At 41.0% G+C, this 24,646-nt stretch overlaps 2 protein-coding genes across 4 annotated transcripts in view; one reads left to right on the plus strand and one right to left on the minus strand.

Annotated features, from left to right (window-relative positions):
• Positions 1–2,028: 2,028 nt before the first annotated feature.
• KLHL31 (kelch like family member 31) lies at positions 2,029–14,581 on the minus strand. Its single transcript, XM_074947821.1, has 3 exons — positions 14,408–14,581; positions 10,762–11,965; positions 2,029–7,669 (listed from the first exon to the last, which is right to left on the minus strand). Exons 2-3 carry the CDS (start codon positions 11,931–11,933, stop codon positions 6,937–6,939), a joined length of 1,905 nt encoding a protein of 634 aa, XP_074803922.1. The 5' UTR covers positions 11,934–11,965; positions 14,408–14,581; the 3' UTR covers positions 2,029–6,936.
• A 6,284-nt stretch (positions 14,582–20,865) lies between these two features.
• The window catches only part of LOC141984646 (elongin-A-like), a 48,822-nt gene continuing 45,041 nt past the window's right edge, over positions 20,866–24,646 (plus strand). For all 3 annotated transcript variants that reach the window (XM_074947822.1, XM_074947824.1, XM_074947823.1), the window contains exon 1: positions 20,866–20,998. In XM_074947822.1, the coding sequence (XP_074803923.1) occupies positions 20,921–20,998 (78 nt within the window). In that variant the 5' untranslated portion in view covers positions 20,866–20,920. The remainder of the gene's footprint in view (positions 20,999–24,646) is intronic.

The following is a 24,646-nucleotide window of genomic DNA, read 5'->3' on the forward strand; positions in this document are numbered from 1 at the left end:
CAGAGACAGGAAGGCAAAATGGGGAGTAGAGCAATTAAAGATCAGCATTTTGTGGATGTGGGTGGAAACCTTGCAAAAAGTGAAATTATGCAGCTATTGGCACCAATATGATCACTCGTATTATATATGGATTTTCCTCAGTGATAGAGATAAGTAAATACTTCTTGTTTAATCTAAATACAATTCAATGCCAATTATGCAAAAAAATGAAAACCAATCTATTTTATGTAACTGTTTCAAATTATGTTGGGTGAAATTCAGACCCCTTTGTAGTCAATGGGAGTTTGATACTACCCAGTAGAAAATAAGTATACTGTATACAGTTAGGTTTCAGAGTAGCAGCCGTGTTAGTCTGTATTCGCAAAAAGAATGCATCCGATGAAGTGAGCTATAGCTCACAAAAGCTTATGCTCAAATAAATTTGTTAGTCTCTAAGGTGCCACAAGTACTCCTGTTCTTTTGTATACAGTTAGATTCTATGTATTTAGTGAAAATGGATGGGACACTTTTGAAAGGCAGTACTATGTACACTATAATCCTTTTGTATTTATTTTTGCAGTCATAATCATGGTCAACCCTAAGAATGTAGTTTAGGGCAAACTTTATTTATGTATTTTGCATCACCACTCTCCCTGACTTTAGTAGGAATTCTGCCTCAGTAAAACCTCTGTTACTTTGAAAGAAAAGATTTTTATTTTATTTTTGCAGTTTTACTCTCCTTGCAGAAATATACAGATATCTATTTTCTGTGATCTGCCTGGCACACCACACACGTGTGTATTATTCAGTGTGTGCAGATGTGCATACATAATACACAAATATTCACTTGGTATATACACACCTATCACACATCTTAACAGGTTTTTAACTTTCCATCTAGTCATTTTTGTGTTTAAAGAAATCTAAAAGTAGTTTTGGCCAGTGCATAGAGAAAAAGGATTGACTTTTTTTTACATATCTTTCTAGGGAAACAGATACTTATTTATACTCATAATTACAAAAATACCTCTATTAAAAATATCACTAAACCTCAATTTTCCTCCTCTAACTCTTAAAGCCTCAGTTACAAATAAGCTCATAATATTCTCTTTCTCTTTTAATAAATTAGATTTAAATTAATTCCTAATATCAGTCCTGTTTTTATAGCATAAAAGATCCTCATCTATACCTTTTGTCAATTTTTGACAGTGAAAGATGGACCCGTTGCATCGCAGTCCAGTAGGTGGATGGTAACCTATCAATGATAGTATAGTAGAAATTACACTGACCAGACCAGACTAGAGTATGCAACAGTCAAATCATGAACCCAGTGATGGAAAAACTTCTGTTGACTTTCGTAGAAAAAGAATTTAGCCCTGGACCTGCATCCATTTAAAATTTTCATTTTAACAGTTTGACTTTCTTACAAATTGAGAATAAATAAGTTTGAACTTTATCACCCAGATCTCACAGACTAGTCTTTACAGCATAACATTTTACTCAGCCTTAAGGTTATGTACATGCTGAAGTACTTTGCTGAATTAGGGTCTCAATGCTTTTATCAACATTTGTCATTGCTTAAAAATCCAACTGTGGTATCTCGATCCAGTAAGGGATAAATTTCCACTGGCAGTAAAATAGAAAATAGAAAACTTTGGTACAGAGGCACCAAACCCTCCAGAAGTATTTTAGTTGTAAAGCACCAAGCACACTTTTTTGACACTGTGTATAATAATAAATGGCAAAGTTTCCACTGACTCCAGGATTTGCCCTGCAGTTCTTCTGCAATTTAGATTTTTTATTTCTAATGCATTGCTAATATTTCTCATGTGAAATTTATAATCCAGAAAGCTTTGCCATCCTCTGTCAGGCATGCTGGATATTATAAATCACTGAGTGCAATTTCCAAAACAAAACTGGCAAAAAATTCTGTTAGAAAAGAAATGAAAAAGGTAGGACATGATTGGCCCCTATTGTTTTACAATACAATTTAATCCAACATTGAATTTACAGTTAAAATTGAATGAATGTTCCAATTATCTGGTATGAAATATAGAACTAACAAGGGGTTTAAAAAACAAAACCTTTGTATCATATCATAAATTAACCATATAGGAACATGTGAAGTCAGTTTCACATGAAACTCAAAATAAGAATAAATTATGTTTTCTCTGTATGTTAGCTGTTTAATTTATAAGTAAACAATGAAAAAATTATTAATATGCTACTATAGACTTCCTACTAACATCCACCATGTTACACATTTCTATATTTTTAGTAATAAAATTATCACATTAAATTGTACAATCGTTTCCTACTGAAATGTGTTCCCTTGTAATTATCGCATTCCACCCTGAAAGTATTTGTATTTAATTATTGTATTTGTTTAAGAAGTAGGTATAACAATTATGAAATAGGCAACTGATAAGCACAAATAAGTAAAACTTCTTAAGTATTTACAACAATTAGATAGCCAAGGCAATGCATAGTTTAATTTGCATTATATTATGTATCCCCATTCTGATCAATTGAAAGATACTGCCATTTATTCCCCACAACTCAACATCGTTTGGTCACTGGTGAACGAATCACAGTTTTAATGTAACTCTAATTCTCAGTGACAATATCTTCATACTAGTCTTTTACATTGCAACCTTATCATATGAACTTGGATGAAAGCTTCAGATATCTGATACTGCATACATTTATTTTTATTCCCTTGAGATCTTCTGAAGACAGTACTGTGGACAATGCCACACTTTCAAGTGAGCACCACTGGTTTATCTACAGTCTTTTACCTTAATCCCTCTCCCAAAACTAATTTCAGAACTTGACAATTAATATGACAATTGGCCTCATCATGACAAGAATTAAAAGCAAAACTTACCTTTCTAACTTAGTTTTCCCACAGTACATTCTTCTGACACACAGGCCCATAACACAGCCTCTCACCCACCCAAAGAGAAATAAGCAGGCAAACTATAAACCTATACAACTATTTCATTTACAGACTGTAGAAAAATTATTTCTATTTTTAAGTTCTTGGGAGGCACACAGATACTAGTCATGTGAACTCTTAAGTACATAGGCAGATAGAAGTTTCAAATTCATCTGGTTAGTTTAATTACTTTTTTTTTTTTTACATCTATAGTATTAAAGCAAAGTCAAATTCTGATGTTGTGTTAATTTAACAATCTGTATTTTATTCAGATGGAAGATCGTTTGTATTCTTAATAATTTTATCCTATACTCTGTTTCCTAAACTACATTCTTTAAAGTCCCTTTTAGGAATATACAATGTTTCCAGTTTCAACCTAGCTGTTACTATTAAATATTTTGGGATCAAAAATACCATACAGGACAATGATAGAAAATTGTTCCACGTGTAATGTACAAACCATTTTTCACAGTTCTAATTAATATTATATAAAAAGTCACAATTTAAGCAATAATAGATACTTGCTGTAATCAAGATGAAATTAAGTTCAGCCTTACACTTTCACATGTTAAGAGTCAAATCCAGGTTCAGTGTGCTGTTGTAGCCTAAGCAGGTGTAGATATACACACTGCAAAAGCAGCAGTACGGTATACCCCAATGCTGGTAACAACTACCCCTGCACACTCACCCATGTACTGGTTATTCTGGCCTGAAGCACATATAATTTGAGCAAATCTAAATGTAGGGACCATAGCTGGATTGGCAACATGTGTAAAATGTCCTTTGACCTAGCACCCACAACACTTCTTGTGGATTTGTGGGAGGCATGGGGATGGGGTGGAGGCAGACTAAGGACTGAGATAGTGTTCCATCTTCTGGGCATGGATTATTTTGTTAGGTGCCTATGTACGATATTCTGACAGAATTTGCCTCAGCTCGCCAAATCCTATTTACCTTATTCAAAATTGTATAAGCAAGATGAACAGGATTTGGCCCCAAATGGTTAACCCTTCAAGTAGCATAAGAGTAGTTCCAGTACACTTAGCCCATAGTTCCTAAATAACTTCATTTGCAAAATGAAAGCAGATCAGTGTTTGTTTATAGGGGAGTATCTGCTCATGAGAGAGAACTTTGCAAAAACAGACTACATTTTATTGTACATCTAGTTTTGGAATTGATATTCCAAAAGGAAAAAAAGAGTGAAATTATGTTTTTCCATGGCACAATTTTCTCCCAAACACAATTTGACACCAAAATGATTATCTGTATTTTTAGTTATTTACTACCTAGATACTACTATGATGATGAGTTTTAGAAATACCTAGCAGACCTCTAACATGAGTGCATAGATGTCTATGTGTTATATGCATTGGCACGGATGCTGAACACCCACTTTTAACAAAAGGATAACTGTAGTCTTTACAGAGAATTATTATAGTAGACAAAAAGATTTTACAAAGGGCCACTTAAATGGTTTCACATAAACTGTGTGTCCAGGATCTTATATGAGAAGAGCAAAATAATCAAATAATGTTACTGCTGATTGAAGGGGGCAAGAACATCATTGTTATATTAAAATGAAATTATACTCAATTTTACATTGTTAGATTAAATCACTGTAGATCTGAGTTATTTATTTAAACTATACAATATAAAGTGTAAATGTAATTGTATTTAAATTAAATTAGCCAAACTAAATGATATACAATACTGACACAGTGATAACACTACTGTAATAAGACTTCTGACTGTAAGTCAGTACAATGCAGTATATCCTAATAATGCACAATACTCAAAAATAGAATGTGGAGATTAGGAATTACTTAAGATGTAGTCATGATCCTTAACTATATTACACCAAATGGAAAACCGGACTGTGCAAAACTCAGTTTAATCCCAGTTGACTGGGTGACTCACTTTTATGCAACTCAGATTTCTAACACAATATCATGTTAATTGCCAGTGCTTAATATATAACTGTACTTGCCAAAGAACACTCAGGTTATGAGAGTGCTACAAATGTTTGGCTGAAGAATGCCTGCATTTGCAGATAGTTTGAAAGGATTCCCTTTGTGACTGGGGTAAAGCACTTGCGTGACCAGTAAACATTGCTTTCTGCTTGACTTTGCCTTCTAATGGACACTGCCCCCTTGAGGTGTTCATTGTATTCAGAGAAAATTGTATGTGAAAGCTGTATGAATCTGTATAAGAGTGTGTTCTTCCTGTTTTGAGTGACTTCTTACCTAATCATTTTAGTTCATTTAATGGCTTAGTTCCACCCAGCTGAAGAGTGTATAAATCTTTATTAATAACAGGATCTTTAGATGTCAATTCTAGGCACATTGCAGAGGAAATTGGGTGTGCATGTCCCATTTTCAATGAAAATTAGCAGCAGTCGCATGCTTAATTGTCCATGCACAGTGCTGCAACGAAGGTAGCAATTCTTAGAGAGTAATTTGTAGAGAGTAAGGATGAAATCCAGGCCCCACTGAAGGCTATGGCAATACTTCCATTGACTTCCACAGGGCCAAGATTTCACCCTAAGTCTTTGGCAAAAATGCAATAAAAAGTCACATTATACAAAGAGCTGTGTTCAAGGCAGCACAAGGAGCTGTGTCAGGAATGATCTAGTTATTACTTAGTCCTGCCTTGAGTGCAGGGGACTGGACTAGATGACCTGTTGAGGTCCTTTCCAATCCTACACTTCTATGATATACAAAAGTAAGGCCAGGAAAAGCTTAGTTTTGGGAATACTGTGTTTGTGACTGGTAATGGAGGCATCAAAACATCCCATCATTAATAGTCTGGAAAACCTATTCCATTTAAGTCCAGAGTTTTACCTTACAACTGACTCTTCCCTACCCAGATCTGTGCGGTGGACCAAATTCTGCAGCCTTTACTCAGTCCTTATTCCTTAATCCAATGGGAATTTGTTGGACTGAACAGAAAAGATAATTTTTGTATCCGCTCTGCTTTTGGCACCAGCAGTTCCGGCTAGCTCCAAGCAGGAGTTCTGCTTCCTGGGATTCTCAATATGGTGGTTGCCCCGGACACCTCTAGGGTGGATTTCTTTTACAGCACAGAAGACTGTTTTGGGGTATATTAACTTGTAGTGTGTTCCTCTTCCTCTGCAGGTAGAAGCAAGACTATTGATGGGCCTGCCCCTTCCACCTCTGCTGACCTTGTACACTGCAAAGTCCCCATGGAGTGATTTCCAGTGAGTATGTAACAGAGGTGAAATCTCCCCTTTGTGTGTGTGTGGAGGATGCCCTGAGCAAGGCCCTCAGGACTGGCCCATAATGGACAGATAAGCTTCTGTATTTGTGCAGTTTGGCTCTTGAAATCCCTGTCACAGATCTACCTATAAAAATTAAATGTCTACATCATAAATCATGGGAACCTCTTTTCTAATAGAGGGAGAGATTTTTGAGGACTTGTTTGTGGACATCACTACCCAGAGGGGAAAAATATATATTTCATACTTTATATGTGCAATAAATTGTCATTAAATATCTTTCACCATATATAAAATCTCTAAAGAGAACAAAACTGACCAACTTTATGATGCCATGGCATATTACTAATATGTGGAGATGTATTAATAATAATCCTTGGCTGTTCCCTAGTGCCTCTTATCCCAAAGTCTCAAAGCACTTTAAAAACATTAATTGATTATTATCCCCATTTTACAGATGAGGAAACTGAAGAAGAGAGAAGTTAAGTGATTTGCCAAAAGTAACACAGCAAGTCAGTGGCAAAGTTAGGGATGGGACTGAGTCCCTGTTCTAACTGTGGCACAACATTATATCCCCACTAAGTAAATTCCCTGTATCTTAAAGATGTTGTTTCACACCATGTATTTTAAAGATCATGAAAATTGGCCAGTTTTGTAAAATTAAAATTTTTACAATGGCAATTTCCCGCCCCACATAAGCAGAGAAGGCTACTTAAAGGGTTAACTACACAGCTGTGTAAATAGAAGTTTTTTATTTATTCTTGCTGACACCTAATTATAATGTTTAAATACTAACTGGCACCGAAGATACTGAGCTAGCCCTGGATTCCCTTGTTTTGTTATTGGGCATGGCAATGGTACAACAAGATACTCCTACTGTGGCTTCAGGCAACTCGTCTTCCTCAGTCCATTCATTAAGATCTGGATTATAGCACTGAATGCACTTCTTATATTTCTTTTCTATTTCATTCCAGCCACCCACCAAGTAAATTTTCCCATTAAGAGTGGAAGCCCCTGCAGTGCTCACTCCAGTTGGCAGGGGAGCAGCATAGTTCCACTGGCCAGCATAAGGATTGTAGCACTCAACAGGGAGGACATCAATCCTTTCACCCCGACCTCCCAGTTGGGACCCACCCATGATATAGACCCTCTCCCCAAGGGAAACAGCACAGTGCCATCCTCTTGGAGTGCTAAGGGTGGACTTATCCTGCCAGCTATCATTGCTGGGGTCATACATGCACACAGAGCGGGAGTAAGCATTGTTTATGTAACCTCCTGTGACCAGGATTCTACCATCTATGACTGCACTGGCATGGCAGCACCTTGCTACCTCCAGTGGAGCCTTCATTTGCCACTGGTTAACTGCAGGCACATAGCATTCAACTGAGGATAGACACCCTTCAGAGTTGCGACCACCCACTGCAAAAAGGAGGCCATTGAATACATTCAGGCTAAAATGGGTGCGCTTCTGATTCATGTTGGCCAGGTGAATCCATGTGTTGAAACGAGGATCATATCTGCAAGCATTAAGAAAAGAGAATAACTGATGCAATCAAAATACTCAAATATTTCTATGGGAAGGCCTACAATGTCACATCTGCCACTCTATAGTTAAAATTGTGGGGGCTTCTAAATAACTGTTTAATTTGTATTGTCTGGCTATTACAGTGGTTCTCAAACTTTTGTACTGGTGACCCCTTTCACATAGCAGGCCTCTGAGTGTGACCCCCACCTTATAAATTAAAAACAATTTTTTATATATTTAACACCATTATAAATGCAGGAAAAGCAGGGTTTGGGGTGGAGGCTGACAGCTCGTGACCCCCCATGTAATAACCTCATGACCCCATGAGGCCCCCAGTTTGAGAACCCCTGGGCTATTACAATTCACTTGAACTGAAAGTTGGAGTTTTGCTAAATTTCAGTAAAAATAGGTTTCATTCTTTAACAGGTGAAAAATGTATCTTTGTAATTCAAAAATAGTTTTGTCAGTTAAATCTGGCATGTATTTAGCATATAATTTGATCTAATTACCTTCAGTAATTTGATTTTTTTAAAAATCAACCTCCTAAGAACCTTGGAAAGTGACTATTGTGCCTGTACAGTATTTAATTTCAAATACAATTTTCTATTTTTTATAATTTAACTTCAAATGTGTCTTGTAATATGCATCTCAAGATTTTACATGCCCAGTCTTTAAAAGTGACATAGTGGCTCCTTTATAATAAATACAATGATGTATTTATTAAATTTGTTCTCATACAATCTGTACTGTAGCTGGTCATATGTTCTTTTAAAGCCACGTATTGCTGCCACTGAAGTTAATAGGAATCTTGCCAAACACTCCAATGTGTGACATATTGGGCCTTTAGGCAGTAATAATTGACAATTTACATGGCACTTTGTAAGTATCTCTATCTTCAAAGCACTATGCAAGCATTTTAAACTGTATATTTGTTGTGTCAGTAAAAAGATGCATTTTAAATATTTAGGGCCAACTTGGCAACTACTTACTAATGCAAAAAATCCTTACTCAGAGAAAGTTTCATTAATTTCATTGGGACTGTTAGTATCAGTAAGAATTTGTAGGATCAGGTCATTATACAAAAGAGTTTTTACAGTGCATTATATCAAAGATGCAAACAAGTGTTTAAAAATGATCAAACATCTGATGAATACACTAAAACACACATAACACTGAAGGTCATAAACTACCTTTGATTTGCAATGCAAATCCTGTGGATATCAGTGGTCATGCCACACGCTCAAGCACAGAGAGATGAGGGGTACATATAACCCTAGGCTCATGATGCAGATGAGCCAAAGCAAGGTATTTCAAAGCTAAAGCTGATAATCTGTTTTATACTCATGATGTTGTACTTAATTTTCCAATACAGGAGAAAACAAGGAAGAGCTTCAGCTTCTGAGGGCTGCTTTCACATTATGAAAAAATCTCTGAATAACATTCCGTTTATTATTGATTCTGCATATTAATATCTATGATATTTTATGTATTTTCCTTTCACTGCTATTCATTTTAAATAAGATATACATGAAACTAGGATCTTTGTTTCTTAACACCTCAACTGGTTCCACAGGTCAGTTGCCTGCTGGAAGTGACATTCGCTGTTCAAAACATTAAGCATCTCCACAGCAATCAATTCTGACGTCACAAATAGAAGACTATGACTTCTCTGGAAGGATAAGAGGTGAAGCAGATAAATTGCTAAGCCCACATGTTCCTGTCTTCAGAGAGTACAGAGACCAGCAGATGGGTAGAGCTCACATAAAAAAGGAGCTGGGGACAACCTCTTGGAAGGGATATATAAATAATAAGAGTTAGCTCTTGTCTGACATTTTACATCCATATCTCTGAAAGCAATTATACAAATGCAGAGAAGTGAAGTGACTTGCTCAAGGTCAATGGCAGAGCTAGGAATAGAATTCATGCTGGGTCACACTGACTCCTGTGACTGTGGTATTATTCCAGCTCGCTGTTTAATTTCCACCATGCAGTCCATATAAAATAATCTGTGGGCTGAGTTCTGCTGCGTAAAGGTCAGGCAGGGCCTGAAATAAGGGTGTGTGGGGGGGTAGCTGGGGGACTATCTCCTCTATGCAATGTTTTTCTCTAGGAAATTGGCATAAATGACTAAACCGACCAACCAAACAACAGAGGAAGTTAGTGCTGCATTAGTTCTCCCTGTACACTCTCTGACCACCCTTCTAGGAGGGGTTATTTGGGCATTCCTGCTGGGGGCTGTCCTCAACAGCAGTAGAGTAACAGCTGTGTGTGCTGGGAAGCTGCTCAAAGAGAGGCATACAATTTATGCTTACATATTGTTAGATATATACTGAGATCCATGAGTTTTCCCACTTCTGGACCATTTCTGGGGCCATAATGTGCCATTAATTTTTAGGCAGAACACTTTTAAAAATCAGTAGAACGTTCCCCTTTAAAATAATTTGACCCGAGGCCTCTAGGTTGAGATCTCTTTGTGTTCTACATTACCGCCACTCATGTAGTTCTAGGGGGACAGTGCACTGGAACTGCAGTCTTTGGAAACTATGCAGCATTTTGTGTATTTGACCCAGATGGGAACAACATAGCATTTAAGAAACAAAGATATTGCTTCTAAACCTATGGCGTGAGAAATAAAGACCAAAATAAATGAAATATAGAAAAAATGTTGAAAATAAAAAAAGAATCACAATCATTTCTAAAAAATGTTCTTCAAAATTTTCCACAAAGCATCAACAGCTCTTGAACTTGAAGAATTCTTGCCTTGTTTGGTCTGTCACAACATTAATACTACTTATAATTTTCCTGCGTTTTAATATTTAAATAGCCATTATTCATTTAATTTTAGCTTGAGGTAGATTTTCTGATTTGGAGGTGTTGTTCTTTATACATTTGTGATTATGGATGGATATTTTGCATGACTTTAGTTGTACATTTATAATAGCTAAAATTTTAAATATCTAATGAGATTATTAGCAGGGAAGAAAAAAGATGTTATCTGGTTTTGCTAAGTTTTGCACTCAAACTTGGATTTGCTCCTGCACAATGTGGAATCTGCCTGTCCTTCCCTTATAAATAACAATTTACCTGCAGAAATTGCTGACAGCATGCTTGGCCTGGTTCCTGGCATCATTCTGGTCTTCACCACCAGCCACATAGAGAAATCCATCCATCACAGTCACACACTGATTAAAACTTTTAGCAGGCATTTCAGTTAGTTTCTTCCATCCATTATCAGGATCTCTGTATAAGATGTCTCTGCTAAGGGACTTTTCTGTTAATGCTGGGCGTCCCCCAACAGTAACTAGGACTCTGAAACCTCCACGAATCCTTGTTCTTCTAGACTGCAGTGTATTCTGATTATATGGAAGCAAGTGGTAGTTCATGGCATCCACTAGAAGTCGGTGGCAGTCTGTGTCTTGCATCATTCTTGGTACAGTTTGAACATAATTGACCAAGTCTTGAGCAGAGATGGTACCAAAACGAATGTTGCCCAAGAGATCTGCAGCATACTTTGCTCTTTTTTGGTCAAATTCCAGCCATTTTATTGCTATCTGGAATGCAGCAATTTCAGAAGGCAACTGCAAGTCGTCATCTGCAAGGAGTTCATTGATCTGATCAAAAGTAAGTTTTAAGAACTGATCTGTTTCTGAAAACTCAATGAAGTTGTCTCTAATAAATTTCTGGGCTGCTTCCTTGGTGTTTTTCAGTCCATATGTCTCTGCAATATTGGCAATATACATACAGTTCTCAACATTGATTTCTTGCATCAAAAAATCAGAGCACATCTTTACAAGGGTGTGAATCTGAAGATAGACTGCTGTGGAAATTATACTACCTATTGTGTAGAGTGAAAGAGTTAGCTTTCCATTGTAAGCATAGGTGATAACAGTGGCTAGGCCCAATGGGGATACGTCATTGAGATCTACTCTTTGAGTAGATGGATCTTTCTTTAAAATGTTATGAAAGTAGTCACTGCATGAAGCCATCACCACCTTGTGAACATTGAAGGATTTGGTTTTGGTACCAATAATCAAGTCACAAAGAAAATTTTCCTGCCTCATTCTGCTTAGCCCTTCCAAGAGATTTGGGCTATAAGAAGAATCAGAAACCTCAGCTGAGATGCAGCTGAAACCATTTCCTCCGTCTAAGAACCCATTCAAACCATTTAGTTTACTTAGGGGGCCATCCTCCACAATTATAGTCATCTCATTGATATCGCCTTTGTTTTTTTTTACATTCTTCTTTTTAGGCGCCATGACTGCAATGGAATATCACAGCCAAGAGCTTGCTGAAAAATACAATGATAAAGTTTAGAGTTACATTTCAGTTATAAGTATTTAATATCTGACTGATGACCCAACAGAATTTAAACTTGATCAATAAATGGAACCACTGAAAGAACAGAACACAAAGTAACATATCTTACTACTGCCTGAAGACTTAAAATTGTGTGTTTTATTGGCCTGCATTGGAATGTGGTTGCTAATAATAAATACTGAATATGATTCTTCTGGAATTATAGTTATATAGAAAGAATGCATTTAAAATTAACTCTTGTTTGTAACAAGATCACAAAAATCAAGTTTCTCCAAGAATGAGTTTAAGATGCAAATTCAGTGGAATTGCAGGAGTTCCCTAAATCCAAATTTAGAATAGTTTCTATTTCTCAGAAGTAAAATGAGTTTGGCTAAGTATAAACTTTTAAAAATAGAATAATATTTTAAAGTCAGGACCCAGACCTATAATTTTTTTAGACAAAAAAATAACAAAGGTATAGGATCTGATTCTGTTCTTGCTTTCAGAAGTGCTATTCCCAATTTACAGTGGTGTAAATGAGTTCAGAATCTGACACACGGAAATTAAAAATGTGGAAAGTTTTCCACAAATAAAGAGTATGAAACATTGGGGGAAAGTGTATTTTTGTCATGGTTTTCTGTATTTTTAGACTGAGGATCTGAGCCTGAGCGCTTTCAGGATTGCGACTTTAAATTTATTAGGCTTATGGAATACTATTTCCATGTCATTCACAAATGCCCTTCTACATATAAATTTACTTCACAAGCTTTCCCATATTTATATCATACTGTCCATAAGTCGAAATTATGGTTTCCAAAGTTTCAGCATCAATTAATGAGGGTATTTCTAAAAAAAAAAAGGCTAACTTTGTTTTGTAAAAAAGTGTGTACAAATTGATACAGACTTAGCAACAGGTATTAGCTTTAAGAAGCCATTTCTGTGTGTGAAGAGAATCCTCACTTTTGTATAATAACGTTAGATTAATTGTTTAAATTATGCATATAAACTATGGGCAAATTCTTGCTCCCACTGAAATCAGTGGCCAAACTTCTGTTGAATTCAGTGGGAAGGCCCTGTGTGTTCTTCAGAGGAGTTATTTCATTTACAAAATATAAGCAAATACACATTAAAGAAAGGTCCTGGTCTTGAATAATACATCAATGAAATGAGTCACTGATACTAATCAAATACAGCATTATACCTAAGATACACTATTTTCTTGCATTCTGACACAATTTCCTCATATTCTAATCCTAACCTCCTAGACAAGGATAGAACATGGAGGAATGCTATGTAACGATAAAATAAGCAGTGGCATCATTTCCTAGATTTTTTTAATAATTAAGCCTCTCCAGCAATATTTCCTTGTAAAATCTCATCATATTCAACTTCCCCAAAGCATGCAGCTTATAATAAGTCAGCATTTTAATTATAGAAAGGAATGGTTAGTTCCGCTGTAAGAACCAGGCTTTTTTTTTTTCCTGCTTGGTGATGACTATGTGCAGTGCGAGAGAGGCCCATGTGTGCCGAAAACGTCAGTGTCTCAGTGTCACTGCATGCCAGAATGAGCTGAGATTCCAAAATGTCTCCTTGCCAAAGAGGTGGGTCAGCTGCTCCCCTTCTCCCTGCCCACCCCGGCTGCATTCCAAGAGCTGCATCTGTTGAAACCTATCAGAGTCAGTTCTAGGAATAGTAACACTCACACAGCAGCTTGCCATTTTAAGACAGGTTCAATTTAAGGTGTATTTGCCACTTTGGACACACTTGATTGTTTCAAATGACAGTTTACAACCTATTTAAACAGAAAGTGCAATGTATATTTCATTGTTACAGACTGAAAAAGAGACCAAACTTTGGATGTGTTTACATATTCTATTCACAAACTTTATTGATGGCTAGATAATATTACCTTGGCAAGCATAACTGTGACTTTAAATATTTTCAGAGATACTTAAACTTTATAAACTTTAACACATGCACCATTTGTTCATGAAAACAAGAACTATTTTTAGATCCAATAATTTTAAATGTTGTTTGCTATAAAAAATATTTCTCCAAAGTTTTCCTTACCATGTACTTTTCTATCAACAGAAATTTAATGATCTAGTTCATTTGATAAGCAGCCAATGAGTTAAATGCAAAAGCATTTGAAGGAAAAGCAAAAGGAAATGCAAAAGCAAAGAAACATATCAACCACCACACCATAAAAGTATCCTAATTTTATTTTTAAGTTTTGCAAGCCTCGGGTGATTTGGTTTTCCACAGACTTTTTCCTTTCCATAGATAGAAGAGTCTATGTTGATTTCAGCTGAGGAATAATTCATGACAAAGGACATTCCAGGTCCAAAAATGTGCTAGATACAGGGGGAAAAAAAAACTATCCTAGAAACATGATGAATATGACCAACAACAGGAACAGCAGGAGCAACCTTACCTTCCTCAGCAATGCACTGTCTACAGCTGTCCAACTAGGTGTCAGTAGGAATGAGCGTTCCTAGGAAGAATGAGAAGAGAGAGAATGATAAAGAGAGAGAGAGAGAGATCAGAAGCCACCTGACAAGTCCCAGCAATTGCAGTTTCTAGCGTGACCCTTTGCTGTCACAGTGAATAAAAGAGGCTGGTGTCTGCGCTCTGGGGCCCTTTAAAGTGACCCCTCCTCCTTGTCTCTCTCTCTCTCTCTCTCTGCCACCCAGGGAGGTTAGGTTTCCTTTGCTTGCCTAACTTTTAAAAATGAAGGGAACAAACTTGTCTCTTAGATATAAACACAGATATGCAAGGGAAATATAGGGCAAGCTCCTGGAAAGGGCATTCTCCTCCCATCCAGCCTCATGCCAACCTCTCGGGGAGAAATTGTTTATGATAGCTGTATTATTTGTCCCAGATGGACAAAATACAACCTGATTCAGACCTCTTCTCTCCACCATCTACAGTGTAGGTTTCTTTCTGTCACTATGAGTTTAAGTAAATACAGGCCACATATCTTATTCAGATAGAGGATCATCATCACAATAGTGCTGTGGACTCCCACAATAACATAACTGCATTCCTATTCCAAAGAAATGCAAATAACCTTCTCCCCACAAGACAAGGGGTACTGAGTGTCCCAGGGGGACTAGAAATGGGATGCTGAACCCTTCATAGGTTAATGGTTCAAACACAGATCATGATTCTGCCACTGAGTTTTACTCAGAACAAGAGGATTTCTTTGCAAGCCTGATGGTGAAATATGTCCTTCAAGCCAGTAGTGACCAAGAACAATTACCATAAGTGACTTGTGTAAACTGAGTTCAGTTCCTACTGGACAGCTGTCCACATCTCAGAAACAAACAAATCTCCATCATGATTGGCACCAGCTGACATTTTTCAGATACTGAATGGACACAGAATCCTTTCACTTCTGCAAGAAGTATCTCCAGAGTAGGGTTGATACAGTTGACAAGGTAGTGATTCAGGGAAGCTTGCAATGCCTCTATCGGTCTTATTTCTATACTGTAGATAACAAAGATAACTTCAGCCTCCTGAGGTCCATCAACTTTCATCAGTGATAGCCCTACTGCAGTCACAACCCCTCCACAATGAGAGCCATCCAAGCAAAATACTAGTACATCAGGATGTGGTTTTGGCCATTCAGTACATGGTGCTCTTTCCCCTGAGTTCATACTGAACCAAATCCCCATCACAGTGCTAGGGTGTGCTGTGTTGCTAGAGCTGCCATCTTTTGGATAAGATGTGCAGTATGCAAAACCAAGGCTCTGACAAGTCGTCATCAGAAAAATATTCCATGGTACATTTTCAAGAATAGGAGCATTAACCCCAATAGGAAAGACAATTCAAATGTAATGGTAATTCCATTCTACCTACCTAAAAATCCCTTTGTTAAATAGAATTGATACATTAATTTTTAACCCCCTTATTAATATTTCTTTAAAACATGAAAGATGTTATATAAGTATAGCAATTTTCATTATAATTAAATTAACTTTTTAAAATCCACTGTATACAATGAACTCAAGCATTTTTTGCGAGTGAGTCATTCAGCTTCATAGATTTAGGGGAAAGCTTGGCCCCATTCAACTCAGAAGCAAAACTCCCATCAGGAGGAAAGCTGTCTAATGGTTAGGGTGCTAGCCTAGGACTCAGGAAGCCTGGGTTCAATTCATTGCTCTACCAAAGGCTTCCTATGTGACCACGGACAAGTCATTGAATCTCTCTGTGCCTCAGTTCCCCATTTCCACCTTACAGGGGTGTTGTGAAGCTAAATACATTAGAGACTGGGAGATGTTCAGAGACTACAGAGATGGGGGGCATATAAGTACCACAGGCAGAATGGAGTCAGGATTTAACCTACTGTCCTGTTGCTGTGTTATCAGGTAACAAAAATGCCAACAACTTATAACAGCAGGTTGTTGTACCCTAGTATTAGTAAGTGGACTGGGCTTCCAACGCCAGCATTGGTTCCAGTCCATCATCTGTAGCACCTCTTATGAGAGAAACTCCTCATCCATTTATGTGACCTTGGCACTGATGTATTGGTGGACTGCACGGTTTTACTCTTCCCACCCTAAGGACAGAGCCTTTCCAGGACATTTTGGCACAAGGTGCAGCTTTCCCCCTCCGACACAATTCAAAAGACAAACCCTAATTACATCTGCTTGTTAAACAATGCACTGCTTATTTAAGAAAAATAGGTAAAATAAAGTAAAGCATTTACTCTTCATTACACATAGATTCATATAGGGGCATGCGTTTCCACCAATATGTCAAGTCACTACTGTTTTCTGAAAATTCTCTTATTCCGTGATACCCACAATAAGTGAGTAAAATCTGTTGAGTGGACCAGATCCTCAGCTGTGGCTGAGTAGTACTTGAAGAAGTGGGATGCGTGGAAGGGTGCAAAGGTGCTTTTTGTGACCAACTGCTCCTGAATTGTCCATCCACCAGGCTGCAGCCTGGTAAACAGTGGCTGTGGCCTTCCGCAGATGGGGGGGAGAGGGTCCTATGATGGGTTGGACCTCCCCCCCATCCAGGGTGCCACCTGATGTGCTGGGATCTCTCTGAGCCTGCCCTTTCCACTAGCCTGGGTTTCCTCACCCTATTCTTGCTGTGCTAGGCTCTCAAGCCTTCTCCAGCACTCACACAGGTAAGGCCATACCCAGATGCAGACACAGACTGGAATCAGGTCTGTGTGGGAGGACTTAGCTAGGAGAAGGACCAGCACTCATGTGCACACACCCTTTGGGGTATAAACCAAAAATAATATTGTCTTGTGCTGTATAGAAAGATCTGCACAGCGCAAGCTCATAAAAATTCACCCTCTCCCTCAATGTGGAGAGCTATGCACAGCTTTTTACTCCCTGCAGATATGAATTGCAAAACCTGGGTTTTGAAATAAACAAGAAATAAGTTTATTAACTACAAAAGGTAAATTTTAAGTGATTATAAGGGATAGCAAACAGAACAAAGCAGATTACTGAGAAAATAAAACAAAATACACAAACTAAGCTTAATACACTTAAGAAACAGGTTACGAAGTATAATTTCTCACCCTAAATGTTGTTTTAGGCAAGTTGCAGAGCTTCTGTAGTTTAGAGTTTCAGTTATTTCTCTTTACAGACTTGACCCCATCTCATCCTGGACTCAGCCCTTGCCTCTCCCTTTCCCTTTAGGTGTTTTTAGCTATCTTCCTTCTTGGACTGGGAGGCAATGGAGAAGAGTCCTGATTGCCTTACTTCCCAGCCTTAAATAGAATTTACATAAAGTGGGAATCTTTTGTTTCCCAGTCTGACCCCTCACCCCCTCTTAAAGGAAAAACACTGAAAGCCCCAGATGGGCGTCTAATACCAGGTGACCCGATCACCTGACCCTGTAGTGTCAAAGCAGAAAGCCAATGAGCTTCTCAGGAAGGTGGGAGATTAGTATCTTCCAAGTCTTATTGTTCTTCCTAATGGCCCATTGAGGATAATTGCCTACTGTCTGGTGGGTGTTCCCCCAAATACACACACAGTTGTAATTGTTACATTGTCAATATTCCTAACCTCAGACACAGAAATGATATATACACACAAATTGGATAATCACATTCAGTAGATCATAACCTTTCCAATGATACCTCACATGACCCATCTTGCATAAAACATATCTTAGTTATGCCATATTCACACCATAACGATATTTCTATGAAGAATATGGGGTGCAGTGTCACAGGGGCATAAGGGACTTCCAGCCACATCGCTTCCTCAGGCCCCCATCATCCATGCCATGCCAGACAGTAGAACTCACTACAACAACTTTATGCCATGCCGCCTGAGGATTCTAATAGGCAGGGAGGATTCTCCAGTGGCCAGCTAAGCAATCTTAATGTTGGACTGGATCTGGCCCATTATATAAAAATTAAAAAAAGAAATAAGATAATAAAAAATGCTTAACAGAGCCACCAATAAGGACATATGCCTAAAATGAGTTGCTGTACTACTATATTGCTGCAACTCTCATCTTACTCCCCATCCCCTACCCTACTGTGTGTCACCTTCATTCTCCTTCACCTCTCATGTCATGTTTGAAGAGCGTAAGGTCTTCCAAGTAGGGATCATGTCCTTTCATATTATTTAGGAAGCACCTGTGTTTGCTACAGAATAATAATATTATTTTTGGACATATCTGGACTTGTCCTTTCTATCACCCTCTACTGGAGGAGTTTTGCTGTTTAGTGAAAACCTGGAATGCTATCATAGGGAGACACGACAACAAACTTCATGATGATGAGAATATTATAAAAATAATTGACCACCAAATTCGCTCTCTCTAGGTACTTATATAGCCCTCATCACCATAGATCCTAATGGATTTTTGTCCTCACTACTCCTGTGAAGTAGGGAAACCTTATCTCCATTTCACTAAAGGGGAACTGAGGTGCAGGTTAAGCAAGGTCACACAGAAAGTATGTGGCTGAGTCCAAAACTGAACCCTGCTCTCTTGAGTCCAGTGCCCAGTCCACTAGGTCACCCTTCCACCATGCTGAAGATGGTAGGACTACATAAATTAACTGCATCCAGAGCTTAATTTGTGCCAGGGCTTTCCAGGGCTGAGCCCTGTCACAGCAAGGTTTGGCAGTTCATAGCCCCAGCACCTCTGGGCTTGCTGCATCAGTGATGAACGTAAAAAAATTGCGTGAGCCCTAGCATTTAATTGCTTGAGCTCCAGCACCTCTTTCATTACAAATTAAGCACTGATGGCACCTACAAATCAATGTCTCTGAAATCATGGCATCTTCAAAGCTTCCTAGGGGTTTTAATGGCTGGTGGAAGGGGCAGGGTCTGCTTTGGTGGTGGTGGTAGCAAGAGCAGCCAGGGCATCCTCCACCACTGCCTGGGTATAAACCCTGCCAGGGAGAGGGGCCTGCCGAGTGCTTAATTTGTAATAAAAGGGGTGCTGGAGCTCAAGCAATTACATGATAGGGCTCAAGAAATTTTTTTACATTCTTAACTGATGCAGCAAGCTCAGAACTGAACTGCCAAGCAAGCCCAGAACTGAACTTGGCTATGAACTGCCAAGCCAAGCCTTGTGGTGCCAGGGTTCAGTTCTGGCACGCCCTCACACAAATTAAGCCCTGCCATAGTGACGATGGTGGTAGTGGTGGTGGATGAGAAGAAAAAGGCAAGCAAAGGCTTTGCCTTCTTCATGTCTACTCCTCAAATAGAAACAATACTGGAAGAACCCCTCATCCAGTCACTGGGGAGCATAAGAGAAGAGATGGGAGGAATATGGGCTGTCGCATACTTAACCCAGAGAGCGTAACGAGGGAGCCCAAAATTAACAAGGGGTCGGTGGTGTCCATGTGGGCTCTGCTCCTCCAAGCTGGAGAAAAGACAAACTGGAGCTGGGTGAAAATGTGATGACAAAATAAAATCATCAACAACAGAGCCCAGTTTTCCTGAAAATGTTTCATTAGGTTGTGTGAGAGACATAGCTTTGATTGACCCAAGTTGGGGGAGAGAGGCAGGCTGTGCAGCTGAGCTCTGTACAGGCTCCAAAGCTTTGCTCTCTCCAAAGGTGAAAGTAACTTAAAGGACTTACTGGTCCAATGCAGGGCAACCAGGGTCCTGGGCAAGGTTCTAGGGGTGGCTCTGGGCCCCCTGAAGGGGCGGGGCCTTGGGTGGAAGGGGCGGAGCTGGGCCAGATTCCCCAAACAGCCCTTCAGCGCTGCCTGGCCTGTGCTGCCCAGGGCTCTGGCAGCGATTTCAAGGGCCTGGGGCTCTGGCCGCTGCTGGGAGCCCCGGGCCCTTTTAAATCGCCTGGACCTGGGGCAGCTGCCCCTTTTGCCCCCGCGTCAGCGGCCCTGCTGGTGCGGCGCTTAAAGTGGTGCCGCGAGAGCGCTTTAACGTGGGCTGTGTGCCGGCCTGTACTGGCGGCCACTTTCTTACCGGTACCCCGGACTGGCCCACTTTCATCTCCGGCTTTCTCCTCCCACAGAAGTTGGTCCAATTGCGAAGCTATGCCCAGCCCTCCCCCACCTGCCCTTCTCTGATCCTGGGACCCACCGGGCTGCGACAGCACCGCCAACAACCCGAGGGGCTTGACAATACAATTCATTGGGGCGCTAGGTGGACGAAGCGGGTGGGGGAGAAGGGAGGAGAGGCGTGCCGAGAGAGGGGGAGAGGCTGGACGGGGAGGAAGGGGCGCCCCCAGGGAGAGCGGGTGGAAAGCGGCGGCACTGACGGGCGGGCTCAGCAAGCCGTGAGGGCCGGGGCCCGCAAGCGCGGCTCCGGGCGGCTCGGGCTGCCAGGGCTGAGCCCGGGGAGAGGCGCTGCTCAGAGCCCCGCCCCGCCAGCAGGCGCGGAGGGACAGGCCCGGCCGCTGCTATAAGAGGCGCCGCCGGGGGGCAGGTGCGGCCCGCCGAGAGTTCGGAGCTGCGCGGGCGCGGGGCTGCTGGGCGCGGCAGGGCTTTGCTATGGCAGAGGCTGCGAGCGTGGTGCCGAGGGTCTTGTATCTGAAAGAGCGGCTCGGCCAGACTCAGGATCCCCAAAAGGTACCGCCTCGCTCCCGCGCCCCGGGAAAGGAGGCTGGAGGCAGCGCCCTGCGGGGGGTGCTGGGCTGGGGGCTGTTTCTGGCTGGCTGACGGCCCCCCCCCGTGACTCCCGGCCACAAGCTGCGGGATCCCTCTGGCAGGTCCCCCTGCAAGGCGAGTTTGTGGTTTCACTGACTTCATTGCCTTCAGCTGATAACCCCTGGCTGCTTTTCACTTAAGCTTCTGCTTCATCCTGGGAGCACCTAGATCCATTTATCCCCCATGGCACTTGTTAGGCCTGAAACTTCCCCTGCTTTAGCATTGCGCAGCCTAGTGTTGAATGGCCTGCGTGGTCCAAGCAGAGCTATTTTTTAAAGCTCCTGAACGAGAAATTAAAAAGCCATTTTGACAAAAAAAGGAAAGCCATCCTGCTGCAGTCCTGTGGCAATGAGTCGGGGTGGGCAAACTTTTTGGTTCGAGGGCCACATTAGGTTTGCAAAACTGTATGGAGGGCTGGATAGGGAAGGCTGTGCCTCCCCAAACAGCCTGGCCCCTGCCCTGTATCTGCCTTCTCCTACTTCCTGCCCCCTGACTGCCCCCTCAGAATCCCTGGCCCACCCTCCCCCCGCTCCTTGTCCCCTGACTGCCCCCTCCCGGGACCCCCTGCCCCTAACTGCCCCCTAGAATCCCACTCCCATCCAACTTCCCCTGACCCCTATCCACACCCCTGCCCCCTGACTGACAGGGCCCCCAAGACTCCATGCCTATCCAACCCCCCCGCTCTCCCTCCCCTGACTGCCCCCCCCAGGACCTCCTCCAACTGCCCCTGACTGCCCCCCGGGACCTTGTGCCCCTTATTCAACCCCTCTGCCCCCTTACCATTGTGCTCAGAGCACTAGGAGCTCGCAGCCCTGCCACCCAGCCAGAGTCACCACACTGCCAGACCGCCCAGAAGGAGCGGTGGACCACAGAGGTGAGGCAGGGGGGATAGCAGGCAGGGGCTGGGGACTAGCCTCCATGGGTGGGAGCTCAAGGGCCAGGCAGGATGGTCCCGTGGGCTGGATGTGGCCCACATGCCGTGGTTTGCCCACCTCTGCAGTGAGTGGATGCCTACTGGAGAGACTCCAATGTCTGTTTGATGTGCACAGCTAGTCTAATAGAAAGAAGCCTAGAGGGAGGTGCTACAAACAAGCTTAAAAAGCAATAGGAATAAAATCTTAAGCATTTATTGTTTTATAATGTACTTTTGAAAGCAAAATATAAAGTCAGTGTATATAGTGAAATTTACTTTTAACTGATTAAGTTTATCTGATCTAACTTTTACCTTTCAGTTATGTATTAAAGCTCATGTTGATGCAAACTTCAGTGTTTATTCCCATGCCTCTTATATTTAATTTATGTGCTTAATATCTCTAAGGGAAGCCATGATGATGGTATAACAATGATATTGAAATGACCGTTCCATCAGTGCTGCCTTATATGAGTAGCCCTGTTGAATTTAATGGGAGTACTCACATGTACAGTAGACCCTCAGTTACAAACACCTCTGGAACAGAGGTTGTTCATAACTCTGAAATGGTCATAAAACGTTATGGTGGTTCTTTCAAAAATTTATAACTGAACACTGACTTCATACAACTTTGAAACTTTACTATGCAGGAGAAAAATGCTGTTTTTAACCATTTTAATTTAAATGAAACAAGCACAGAAGCAGTTTCCTTACCTTGTCAAATACTTTTTAAAACTTTCCCTTTTATTTTTTTAGTGGCTTACATTTAACACAGTACTGTAGTGTATTTGTCTCCCCTCCCCACCCCACCGCTGCTACTGCCTGATTGCATACTTCTGGTTTCAAATGAGGTGTGTAATTGATCGGTCAGTTCGTAACTCTGAGGTTCTATTGCATAATATTACTCTTGGTTAGAAGTATTTGAAGAATCATTTCTTTAGCTAAATCCTATCTCATTTGTTTTGATATTCCAGTGGTGCTGAGTCTCTGTGTTTTTTAAGCTAATTTGTAGGAGCAAATTCTCTAACTTCAGAAATAAAAGGATTGACGTGTCAGTACAAGATACTTTCTGAAATTTGGGTGCCTTCTGATGACTGAGGGGGGGAGGTCTTCTGTAAGAACATATCTGTAATGAGTTACTTCATAAACTAATCATAGAATATCAGGGTTGGAAGGGACCTCAGGAGGTCATCTAGTCCAACCCCCTGTTCAAAGCAGGACCAATCCCCAATTAAATCATCCCAGCCAGGGCTTTGTCAAGCCTGACCTTAAAAACATCGAAGGAAATTCACCACCTCCCTAGATAATGCATGCCAGTGCTTCACCACCCTCCTAGTGAAAAAGTTTTTCCTAATATCCTACCTAAACCTCCCCCGCTGCAACTTGAGACTATTAGTCCTGTTCTGTCATCTGCTACCACTGAGAATAGTTTAGATCCATCCTCTTTGGAACCCGCTTTCAGGTAGTTGAAAGCAGCTATCAAATCCCCCCTCATTCTCTTCTGCAGACTAAACAATCCCAGTTCCCCAGCCCCTCCTCATAAGTCATGTGTTCAAGTCCCCTAATCATTTTTGTTGCCCTCTGCTGGACACTTTCCCATTTTTCCACATCCTTCTTGTAGTGTGGGGCCCAAAACTGGACACAGTACTCCAGATGAGGCCTCACCAATGTCGAATAGAGGGGAACGATCACGTCCCTCGATCTGCTGGCAGTGCCCCTACTTATACAGCCCAAAATGCCATTGGCCTTTCTGGCAACAAGGGCACACTGACTCATATCCAGCTTCTCGTCCACTGTAACCCTTAGGTCCTTTTCTGCAGAACTGCTGCCTAGCCATTCAGTCCCTAGTCTGTAGCGGTTCATAGGATTCTTCCATCCTAAGTGCAGGACTCTGCACTTGTCCTTTTTGAACCTCATCAGATTTCTTTTGGCCCAGTCGTCCAATTTGTCTAGGTCCCTCTGTGTCCTATTGCTACCCTCCAGCCAATCCAGCACTCCTCCCAGTTTAGTGTCATCTGCAAACTTGCTGAGGGTGCAGTCCACACCATCCTCCAAATCATTAATGAATGAATTAAACTTGAAAAGCTGCCCAAGGTCAGTTGGCCTTTGTTGTAATTTTTCTTTGGTTATTTTGACCTGGAATGGGGCGAGTCATGGTAATTTTATCCAGTTTATAGGGGGGTGCTTTTTTTTTAGATCAGGAGACTCTAGAATAGCTGTGGTGGTTTATGATAATAAGGAACAGAAAGGTGAGAAGATCATTAGAACTTGTGACCTCGATATAACCGAGCATCTAAAGCAAACTCATCTAAGGCCTGGTCTACACTGGGGGATGGGGAGCGGGGTCGATCTCCGTTACGCAACTTCAGCTACTTAGATCTACTTACCGCGGTGTCTTCACTGCGATAAGTCAGTGGCTGATGCTCCCCCGTTGACTCCACCTGCGCCTCTTGCCTTGGTGGAGTACCGGAGTTGACGGGACAGTGATCGGCGGTAGATTTATCGTATCTAGATTAGATGCGATAAATCGATCGCTGCCCGTCAATCCAGCAGGTAATGTAGACAAGCCCGAGGTAACAGTGTTTATGTCAGAAGGCTTCTTGGCACTCAGACTAGAAAGCTAAAACACGTTGAGCTTCTGGGGTGCAAACTACTTTGTA

The sequence above is a fragment of the Natator depressus genome, chromosome 3 (genome assembly GCF_965152275.1).
Source record: "Natator depressus isolate rNatDep1 chromosome 3, rNatDep2.hap1, whole genome shotgun sequence".
NCBI lineage: Eukaryota > Metazoa > Chordata > Testudines > Cheloniidae > Natator > Natator depressus.